An 11,979-nucleotide genomic window follows, 5' to 3' on the forward strand; every position below is an offset into this window, starting at 1 on the left:
TGTGATTGGTGAAATTACCTGTGACGATTCTCCAAAAACGTCCGTCTGGAAGAATTGGAGGGTTGAGTGTAATAAATGTGGAAATGAGAGGCACTAATGGCCCCGAGTACAATAGGGCCATGGGAGAACCCAATTATAAAATAATTTAACAATTGAGAAGATAGCCAGGATTATCCTCATTAAAACCTTGAAAAGGTTGAACCAAGAAAGAATGTTAGAAAAAATTTGGATTTGACTGTTTGTCTACTCAGTGGAATTGGCCATAATTAAGTTTTATTAAATCCAGTTAGGGAGAAAAACTATTAGAATGGATATGAAAGAAAATTGTTACACATGATTCAAAATAATTTAATTTCCAAAAGAAAATTGTAACTTCGCGTGATTTGATGCGCAACAGGGGATGATTAGAGAATCGCCATTCCTTAGGCGATCACATGCATTCGTCGATCAGCCCAGTAAAACATTCATTATCGAAGACTCTTCAAGTATTTGTCTACTTGTCATTTTCACATATTTTCTAGAAATTTATTATCTTTTTTTTCTCTAGCTCATACAACCATGTATTTTGGATACCATGTGTTTCATTCCTTGCCTCGATAGACGAAAAGGAATCCTTAATGAAAAAAACACTTCTTTAATGTGGTCGCCATTCCATATTCAAGAACTTAGAAAGAGCATAGGTAATCCACAATCCTCTTATACAAAGTCAGTAGCGAAAAAAAACGATTTCCCCAACATTTCCCAGCCTGGTGCCATGGGGCGTTCCCCACGACCAATGCTGAAACATCTGCAATCTAACCATCACCCTTGAGATTTTCTCGAGAACTAGATGTGTAAATTTCTCCCAAAATTTTAAGTGGTGTCATCTTGAATAATCTCCAATTGCAATTTTGCGATGAACACACAACCTTTATTCCAAAAACAATCATAAAAACTACCGAGACTAATTCAGTTAGCAATAAAATATTTCTCTTCAATTTCCCTCTAGTCATGTTACGACATAATCCCTTGCAGCTGCCTTTGTTCTGCTATGAAGACGGGCAGGTCGACCAGAGTCAGCTAGAACATTAGCATCCTCCCGACAACATTAGCGGCACTTCTGAAAAACTAAATCCAATTTTCCGGAGACAAGACAGTCACATTTGAAATATAATGAAAATAAGAGCGAATTCTATATATTGTGTGTGCAGTGATTAATCCCATCAGTGAGATTTTATAGGTAATAATTGCATTAATTATGCATTGCAAAAAAAGGGAAAGTGAATTTAGTCCTTTATTACCGTGATTACGGACACAACACTATGTTTTGCACAGCTGCATCGCGGTTCGTGGGAAAAGAAAAAATACGCGATGACGTCGCGTGGGAAAAGTAAATATTTGAACCCGAAAGAAACTTATTCTATTTTAATATTTTTTAATACAACAAAAGTGATAGAGGGCATATTTTTCCTCGGGCATCACATCTGCAATAATATTTTCTCGAACCGATAAAAATGGAAAAAGTAAATTTATAAAGGTCATAGATTGTGATAAAAACATTCCAAATTCATTTATAAATCTAACGTATTCATCCCGTTATTATTCAATACTAAAAATAATTTATTATTTTTAGCATTAGGACTAGGTCAAGGGAGACCTGGTTACGGTGGAACTGAACAGGAATGGGGAACAATAGAAATTCGTCCAGGTGCTCACGCCTTCTGGTGGTTATACTTCGTTAATCCCCCCTCAAAGCCGACGAATTTCGACGTTTTCAGCAGGCCCCTAATAATCTGGCTGCAGGGAGGACCTGGTTATGGAGCTTCAGGAATTGGAAATTTTCTTGAGATTGGTCCCCTTGATATGTATGGGACCCCTCGAAATACTACTTGGGTTAATGACTACAATGTTCTATTTATCGATGCACCAGTTGGTGCAGGATTCAGTTATACTAATTCTACGGAAGGATTCAATACTCAGGATAGCGCGATCGCTGATGATGTTATCAGTGTCATCAAATTCTTCTTAGAGTTATTCCCGAAATATCAAACGGTGCCAACATACATTATTGGTCAGTCTTATGGAGCCAAAATAGCTGTTAATGTTGCATGGAAATTGGTATATCACATTGTTTTGTTGAAATTTACTATTCTGTGAATGGTTTTAATAATTTATTGTCACTTTAGGATCAGGGAAATCGAAAATTTCAGCACAATCTGAAAGGCGTCGGACTTGGTGGCCCTGCAATATCATCATTAGACATTTTACAAGCTGTTCCATCTTTTGCGTTTCATCTGGTAATTACATAAATTCTACTTAACGTTTGGTTGGTCACGCTATTAGCAGCGCATTGCTCTGTTTGTATTTTTTAAATTTACACTGCAGTAAGGCCCGGCGAAATTTGAAGAAATTTGACATCTTATTTTGAAGGGTACTGAAGCGTTATCAATGAAAATATCAATTAAAATTACTATAAGTAGGTGAATTTTCAATTTTCGATTTCGAAACTCGGTGCAGTGTAATGCGTAAAAATGTCAAAGCTTTTTCAAGTATACAATCTAGATGACTCGTGATTCCTTCAAATATTTCTTCCATTAAGTTTCTTGGTATACTAATCCATATTGACGCGGTGTGACCAATAGTGTTCGTAACTTTCGTCCGACAGACGGAATGTTAAGGATGAACGTCAGTGAGTTTTGAGAATGTTCGGTGTAGCTAGGTCCATTGAATGACTTTTGAAATATCATGAGATCTACTAAAAAGTGAAAAACTTACAGCTCAATGAATTTTGCCCCACAGTTATGAAAAACGCCGTTTTCCATGTTCTCAGTCACAGTAGTTTCCTCGAGTTGCAGTTTTCACTCAGTTAACATTTTTTTTCGTTCGTATAACGGCTAGGAATAAACTTAAATATGCATGTTACGATCCATGAAACACAGATGGTAAAAATCGGAAAATGAGGGAAAATTTTCAATTTCTTTCAGTTTATAGTATTTGTATTACTTCGTAACAGTCTGTTTCCAGCAGCTGAAGATTGAAGTATCATATAAGGCTCCTTTTTTGTCACTGCTGCTACGTTCAGCTCCTGTCGAAAAGTACGTTTTCATTTACTTGCAAACGAAAAGTCAAAACTTATAAAAAAAAGACTTTTCGGATACGCGTGCGACGGGGTGTTTTAACTCGGGTGATTGGCAGTCCTCGGCTTCGTCTCGGGCCGCCAATTTCGCACTCGTTGCCACCCCATCGCACTCGTATCGAAATATACTATTTCAGTACACAGTGTTCGAGATGTAACGTTCCCGTCAGGCGAAGCGAAGCGGAACACTTCTCCGACATATTGGGATAAAGAAGTACATTTCGATACAAGTGCGACGCGGTGGTAACGAGTGTGAAGTTGGCGGCCCGCGGGCTGCCAATCACACGAGTTAAAACGCCCTGTCGCCCGTCTATCCGAACTATAGTTTTTGTTCGTGATGTTATGTTCAGCGAGTGGCAAACTATGCCATTTTTCGTTTACAAATACACACAAAGACTTTTCTTAACATGAGCTGACTGTAGCAGCAGTGATAGAAAAATTATTCATAACAATGTTATTGCCACTCGTTACAAAATATGCCATTTTGTCAGTGTCACAATGCTCTGCCCCTGTGAAAAATTGCACGTTCGTTTCTTTATACGCGAATAGTTGAAACTGTTAAACTGGAAAACGATTACAATCGAGGTTGAGAGAAGTAGAGGGGGAACTTTATTAATTTTACGATGTCGCAATGTGGAGTTTCCCTTTAGAGTACGTCTTGAATATAGTGTGGATCTTCAAAACAGAGACCATTGCAGCAAATGCATAAGCTATGAGCAGACAAAAAATCGCAATTTAAGAAATGTTTTTACTTTTTGATTTTTCAATACTGTAATTAATGGATTACATAATGGATACTTACCTTTACTGAGAATTCGATTTTCCGATAATATAAGTGAATAAGGGGTCTCAATCAGCTAGATGGGGATGGTTAATTTTGAGATGCCAGTTGTAAAATTTTGTGGCAGTTCATGAATCATTCTAACTCAGATGTCCACTTTCCTTAGATTTTACTTCCCTTTCGGATTACGTTTCAATAAGTATTTTTTTATGATTATAAATAATAACAATACTATTAGACACTTCAGTTATAATGAATTAAATAGTAGACAATTATGAAGTCTAATTAAAATTTTCTCTTTATCTGCAAAAATTGTTTGGATTGATTTAAGAACTCGTTGCCTTATCATAGCCCAATTGGTCTGATCTCCGCGTGAGATTTTTTTTGTGCTCCTGTTCATTTTGAAACGACGAATTCCTCGATCCAAATCGAGAATCATCTGGGTCAATCGCATAGAGGATGACGTATCAAATTTTTATAAGTAAAGGACACCAAAACTAAGTGCAATGGACAGATTACTTCAACTGTTTTTCTCAAACTCATTCGGTATAAAAATTCATTTAATGAAAGATTGAGAAAAAACATAAAAAAATTGCAAATCAAATTAAAATTTAGAGGCAAAAAATCCCTATTCGCTCAGCTGTGAATCGAATGCAGAACACACGCGCGTTAAATTTGTATCTATATTCTACCATCAAATGATGAAATTGTATATTCCATATTGTGTGGTGAATTTCCACGTTAAAATTTGCATGTGCTCTATAGATCCATAATCAAAATAGAGATGTATTTGTCGAAAGTCATTGTTTTCTGAGTGGACGATAATATTATCAGGAAGCATAAGCTGCAGTTGTCTTTTGTCAACAGGGTTTCATAGACGCTAAACAGAGAGATACCGTTCAAGAGGTAGTCGACAAGGTGACGGCTCCTGTGGAGCAGAAGAAATGGGCAGAAGCGGTGGACAAGTGCGGTGATGTCTTAACGAAATTGTGGCAGTATACTGAGCCCTTCGATTATACAAATATCCTCCTCAAACGTGAACCTAACTGGTCATATAACAAGATAGTTATGGAAAACACCGAGTTTATGAATAAAAACGTGAAATCGGTGCTCAATCTTACTATTGATTTTGGTGCACAAACAGATTATGTTTTTGAAGCTCTGTTGGGAGCATATATGCAACCTGCAATCGATACTGGTAAGGATAGATATATGTACAGATCATTCAGGACCACTCGTGTTCTCAGCTGAGGATGCGAGGGTAAATAAACCCTTTGGCCATAATAATAGTAGTTACGTGGAAAAGTAATTTAACCAAGAAGAGCAAGCCGATGAATGAAACAAAACAAATGTTGGTATACAATTGCGAGGTACAGCATAGTTTAAGGTATCACATGAATAATGCTTAGGAGGCAACTCTCCTTTTTTCTCTATCATTGTGGATGTCACACAAATTCAAATCATCCGACCCTCTCCGCCTAGAACAATTTTGATATGATGAGGATCTTTCAGAAATTTTCAGAAGATTTATTGAAAGATCTTCGCAAGATCATTCTGGTGATCCGTAAAATTCCATGGAAGGTTATCAAAACACAATTTTTTCTGTCAGCGGATGTTTCGAATTTTAGGTTGGGAATTGTTTAAAAATGCCCTCTTGCAAATATATTTCTAAAGAAAAGTTGTCTTCCAAACACCTTCCAAAGATTTTTTTTCAGTCGCCATAGAAATCTTCCGGAGATCTATCGATAACTCTTCTGAAAATTTTCAGGAGCTCTTCCATAGAAAGAAGGTGTCTACGTAGATCAGCAGATTAACCTGACAAATTCGTTAGAACGTTCTATTGGACTTCTATTCTATGTCACTTCTCATTAGTTTCTCGAAATATTCATTAAAAGTGGAAACTAGTCAAATAACTACTGGAAAGATTTTAATGTAATAATCTGCAATATAGGATAATCGAAATGTTTTGAGCCTTTAAACTTTGGAGACATTACCAGACAATTCACTTGTTATATTCTAGACTGTGATGAAAAAAATAAGTAATAAATTCTCAAAATCATGGTTCAATAACTCTAGAAGAAACAAGGAATCTGACTATTATATATTCCAATATATTAAATGTATGTCCGATCCCTGACGTTTAAATAACTTGACGAACTTTCCTCATTTCTGAAAAAATAGCTAAACCATTCCATTTTACATAGGGAGTAGTCGATACTTTTGCTGCACCTATTTATTCATTAAGGAAGATATCTCCAACCTAAAATTTGCGAGAACGAAGAGCAAATAATTGAAAAGATAGACCGCTAATGAATTAGTAGTGAAGGATCTGCTTATCTCAGTTGATGGTTAATCAGGCGCGAGGATCGTTCTTTCTAAGATGCGTCTCGTCTTTAATACTCTCTCTATTTTGTCTCGATATTGGACCAAGTAGAAGAGGGGAGTCGAATTCATTTTGTGAAAATCCACAATCATTATGTTATACGCCTTAAATTCCTCACACCTAGATCTTCTACAGAATTTACTTGCAAATTCTCTAGGTTTTTCAATGAAATGTTTTCATCCATGAACCAGAGAATAATGCTCATTGATGTGTTTTGGTGTTATTCACAGTGAAACGATTGTTGAACGAGACAGATCTGAAAGTAGACATATACAGTGGCCAATTGGATTTTTCTGTTCCAACCACGTCAGTAGTTGGTTTGTTGGATAGAATGTTCAAGGATGATGACGGATGGGCCAACGCTGACAGAACAAGACTAATAGTTGACAATATTGTGGAAGGATATCAAAAACATTATAACAATCTTAGCATGTACTGGGTCTTCCGAGCAGGTCATTGGGTAAGTGCCAGCAAATAATCAATTGAGTGTTAGTATATCAAATAGGATGTTTGGCTTATGGAATCGTATTTTTCAGGCACCACGAGATAACCCAGCTGCTCTAAAAACAATATTACAAAACTTGATCGGTTCCTGAATTGAGTGATCGAACATTTCAGTTGTTAATACCAGAAATATATCGAATTGATTGATGTAATTGTTATAAAGACTTCAGTTTTTGGAACCCTTTTTTCCGAAATCCATTTATGTCGGGTATTGAGGACCACTGTGTCTAACAAGACAGCGCAAGAGGCGAGTCGTCTATCTCCACACCCTTAGTTGACCGTCACTAATCGTGACAGGGTGCCACCACGTAACGATGGAAAATCAGTGTTAAATAGTTGATTACGATTGTATGGTTACGGATCGTGATATTCGGAATAAGGTATTAAAATACGACGATAATGAACTACGTAGAAAAGTAAAAACTGAGACTAAAATTTAGGCTAGATCAAACAGTTTATTATTGATTAAAAATGACTCAATTTCGCGGAGACCCAGGGAAAAAACCGTCGGCGAGAAAACAGGAAGACAAGAGAGACAGAAGTATACGGATCATTATAATTGAAACTTACAGTGATTGGGGAAATTGGAGGAAATGATCAGAATGCGAAACTGATGCTCTTGCTAGGGTTTGTCTGACAGATATGCGGCTGGTTCTACTAGGTTGTTAATTGCAGAGGCGCAGATGAAATCAGCGCAATGTCTTCTTGATCCTGGATCCCAAGCGAGGATGTTGGTTATTCCGAAGATGTGTTAAAGATTTCGGAGGTTCGGCGAGGGTTTTCAAATGATTTCACAGCTCGGCAGAAAGGGACGGTGCACTTAACTGGGAGGGTTAACCATTAAAACATGATTAGGATAATCCGGATTTACCGTAATTATACGTTAATTGCATGTAGAAGGATTACACGACGCAGTATCTTAGGTAGCCGTACGTAGATTCGGACTGATCCTTCCGGTGATGATTGTCGAACTGCCTGTTCCGCGGCACGAGCCGTTATGTCGAGAATCTTCCCCTTTCTTCCTTTTGGGCTGGTTAGGAAAAATTTCTTTATTAGAAAGCATTGGTATCCGATTTGACGATGGCGGGGGATGCATAGTTTCACCCTTTTTATTGGCCCCGCTCATAGGTGGTGGATTACCCCGCGCTTTTTCCGATGTCAATCTAAGCAGTTTATGGGTCTCATAAATTGTCTGATGTCCCAATGATGAGTCACCCTTTGCGATGACGGCAATCGATAGCTGCAAGGTTTTTCGGGTTGTTTTTAAATCAAGGGAAAAGGTGTGTTCCAATAGGAACGATACGGTTTAGGCTGTAAGAGGCGATTTTTTCCAGAACTCGTCCGATAACTTTTATATGAGTTTCCATGGAAGTAGAACCACGTTTCAAATATCTATTTCATGAATTCGTGCAACCAACCGTCGACAGAGATATGAAAATCGAACAAAAAACCGCGAAAAATTTCCGTTGCATCTTCTAATGAAATTCTTACAAAATTCTGCATTTATGCCGCTGCCTCTGCATCGTTAGAAATCCTCGCTTTAATTGCATTTTTAGCACCATACAATGCAAAATATTGGAGACGAATAAGTCTAAATTGACATCTTTCTCATTGACTTCATATCTTGAAATGTTTCTGTAAAGGTTGGTAGACATGATCATGACGTGTTAGACATGAATTCTTCAAAGTTTCTTCATAACGCTTGTTTCATTTTGCATTCTGGGAGTACTAGCAGAGACCATGGGGGAGATCAGCAGGGCCAGTCCTGGGAGATCAACCACGAAATGTCCTAGCGGTAGCGCTCGAACTAATTTTGCAGCCGGATTTGTTGGTAAGGTACCGAACATTACGGCTGCAAAGTCGGAGCAGAGGGAAAAGTCGGTAACGGAGATAGCGTGGGGTGGGGGAATGCAGGTAAAGAGGGGAAATTAAATGGCTGGGCAGGTGTTCTGGATATCCGAACGGCGTTGAGGGGAGCTTTTCCCTCATTAGAGGGGGGGGGATTAATTTTCAAAAATGCAGCTTGACGCACATCAGTTCTCGGCGACGGCAAGCGAGAATACCCAATAACCCCCCACGATTCAAAAATTAATTTCTGCCCTTCTACTGGAGATGAAGAAATGAAACCAACGTCATTCAATTGCTCATTAACTTGTTCATTAATGACGGTAGTTTTGTTTCTTAATCCGAGTTAAGAAGGGAGGGAATAATTTTGAAAAGGTAGCTTGACGCACATCAGTTTGCGGCGGCATCAAGCGAGAATATCAAATAACCCCCCACGATTCAAAAAGTCATTTCTCCGCCTCTAATTGAGAGGACGAAATGAAACCAACGTTATTCGATTGCTCATTAAATTGTTCATTCATGATGGTAGTTTCGATTCTTAATCCGAATGAGGAGGAGAGGGAATAATTTTGAAAAATGCAGCTTGACGTACATCACTCCTCGGCGGCGTCAAGCGAGAATACCCAATAACCCCACACAGTTCAAAAATTCATTTCCCCCTCTCTAATTGTGTGCGGGGTAGTTACCGTGATGATAAACTCAAAGAAAAAATAGAGTCTTCCAGCTTGATCCTTCCCTACGGTTGTAAGTCGCAGGTATACACCTTGGTGCGGCAACACTGTCTCCTGCACTGCTACTCACGAAAAGTAATTCGCAAGCAGCGATGTTCTTGTTTATGTGAAAGGGATAATTAATCTCAATCACATAAATTGATGTTCACAAATAATTAGAAAATCTTTAATTATTAGATTAGGTTATTTATTCCCTTCACATAAACAAGAACATCGCTGCTTGCGAATTACTTTTCGTGAGTACCAGTGCAGGAGACAATGTTGCCGCACCAAGGTGTATACCTGCGACGTACAACCGTAGGGAAGGATCAAATTGGAAGAATATTTTTCCTTTGATCATCACGGTAACTACCCCGCACACAATTAGAGAGGGGGAAATTAATTTTTGAACCGTGGGGGGTTATTGGGTATTCTCGCTTGACGCCGCCGAGAAGTGATGTGTGTCAAGCCACATTTTTCAAAATTAATCCCTCCCCCCCCCTAATGGGGGAAAAGCTTCCCACAACGCCGTTCGGATATTCAGAACGCTTGCCCAGCCGTTTAATTTCCCCTCCTCACTTGCATTCCCCCACCCCACGCTATCTCCGTTACCGACTCTTCCCTCTGCTCCGACTTTGCAGCCGTAATGTTCGGTACCTTACCAACAAATCCGGCTGCAAAATTAGTTCCGGCGCTACCGCTAGGACATTTCGTGGGTGATCTCCCAGGACTGGCCCTGCTGATCTCCCCCATGGTCTCTGGTACTAGGGGGTATATTCTGCATAGTGCTACCATTTTCTGCCACCAGGTGGCGGTGGTGGGCCGCGGCTATAGTAAATAGGGTAGGTCTACTATATTAATAATACTTTGGGGGTTATATTGACTCAATATTTATTTGTCAAGTTGTACTTTGAAGGTACAAAAGATAATAATGGCTTACGTGTTCAACAATGTCAAAATGCACGGTAAAGCTGTGGCGTAACGCGACATACTAGAAGGTAAAACCTCTCAAGCATTTCAGTCCTGTCGGAGAGAACGCTCAGGTTTGCGACGTTGGCGTTTGAGTGTTAGGGTCGTGGCAGAGCTCGGTATTACCGACTGCCGAGCCGCCACATGGCGGCCTGTATCGCCGTCGTGGATAGACCAAAGAGGATTGCAAAGAGGACGACTGAAGTAGAGGCTGAGTTTTGGGGGTTTGAGTGACGCCAGTGGCATCGTAGTCCCTCACCCCAGAAAAGGCGGACGCCACACGCAATACGGGGCGGGGTTCGCCCGTTTGTAATTGCGAATAATTCTTACTCTCTATCTTACAACACAGAATTCTCATTTTCAGAGTGTCTTTGAAACCGTGAATCAACGAACCATCCGGTTGTTCTGTCAAAAAGTTGAAAAGAAATGGTAGAACCAAACCCGCTAGTAGGGTTTGGAATAACGCCTTCTCAATGTCCTTAATTTTAAATAAAGCATCCTCATATCCTCCTTTCTACTCATCGTAATCTTATCTAATTTGTAAGGAATTCTGAAGGAATCCCTTTGAAATCCAGAGAAATCATATATTTTGTGAGTAAGCAGAGAGACGGACCCAGTCCGAGTTAGGAGAAATTAGAGGAAAAGATCTAATTAATTATTTTTTTTGGGATTTGAGGTTAATAGTCGTTATCTATGTTTCGCGCGTTGAGTTTATTTAAGTTTTGGAAAGCCAACAGAATTATTAGTTATGTTAAAATTAAGTTTTGCGTTTTTGAGAGTTAGAGGAGTCGATAGAATTGGGAATTTATGTTTATTAGATTTTGCGGATAGTTGACGCGCCTCGCGGTTTTACAATTTTAGCTTAATTAGGTTATTGGGTTCAGGGAAAATTATTGCATTTTCAGGCCAAAATATTATCGAGCTACGTGCTTTATTTGATTTGAAACCCTTTGTTTGTCTTCGCGGAACTGTGTAGGTGCAGTTGAAATACTGCCGCTCAAATAGTGGATTTACGCGGTAGGACGGGTTTGTTTTAGGTTTTGGATGGAAGGTCACGCGACCGATTACGACCATTGCTTTCGCGTGAATTTCCAATGGTCGATTTACGTTTAAGTTATAGTTAATATTAGGGCGATCGAAATAATATAGGAATCGCGAAAATATTGTTTTGTTTTTGAATATTTAGTTACGTTTCTCCTAACCCCGGAGATTCCGAGAATACGGTCGCGGAGATGGAAAGTGAGTCTTGCGGAACTTCAAACGTTCGCGCCGAAATCTGTTATTACCGGCCGTAGGCCAAATCTCCGTTATGATAATGCATGGAGCGCTGCGCTCCCGTCTGTCACCATGCGCCGAACCGTCGCATAGCAACAGTCTCTGCGCAGGCATTGACAGGATAACTTGTTGCTGCCGTATAAAGTAAATTACGTGTTAGATCAGTGATTCGTGTTAATTAGTCGAAGAGTTGCGCGCGAACCATCACCAAGAGGACATCTGATCACTAGGACAATCCATTGAGGATCCATCGAAGCCGAATCGACCCTCTGTTCGAAATACAGCCGATACTGTCTCCAAGTGTGTGTACGCCACAACCGTGAATTTTTGTTCATTGTTTAATAATGATTATTGAAAGTTAGAATAATTCTTCCTGGATTCTCATCTCAGGGTAATA

The 11,979-nt window shown here is 39.3% G+C and overlaps 1 protein-coding gene across 1 annotated transcript; it reads left to right on the top strand.

Moving 5' to 3' along the window:
- The first annotated feature begins 990 nt into the window (after positions 1–990).
- LOC135168133 (retinoid-inducible serine carboxypeptidase-like) lies at positions 991–7,519 on the top strand. The gene is made up of 8 exons (XM_064132051.1): positions 991–1,054; positions 1,191–1,205; positions 1,255–1,369; positions 1,539–2,097; positions 2,166–2,276; positions 4,764–5,094; positions 6,510–6,739; positions 6,816–7,519. Exons 1-8 carry the CDS (start codon positions 991–993, stop codon positions 6,873–6,875), a joined length of 1,485 nt encoding a protein of 494 aa, XP_063988121.1. The 3' UTR covers positions 6,876–7,519.
- The last annotated feature ends 4,460 nt before the right edge of the window (positions 7,520–11,979 follow it).

Source organism: Diachasmimorpha longicaudata, chromosome 12 (assembly GCF_034640455.1).
Source record: "Diachasmimorpha longicaudata isolate KC_UGA_2023 chromosome 12, iyDiaLong2, whole genome shotgun sequence".
NCBI lineage: Eukaryota > Metazoa > Arthropoda > Insecta > Hymenoptera > Braconidae > Diachasmimorpha > Diachasmimorpha longicaudata.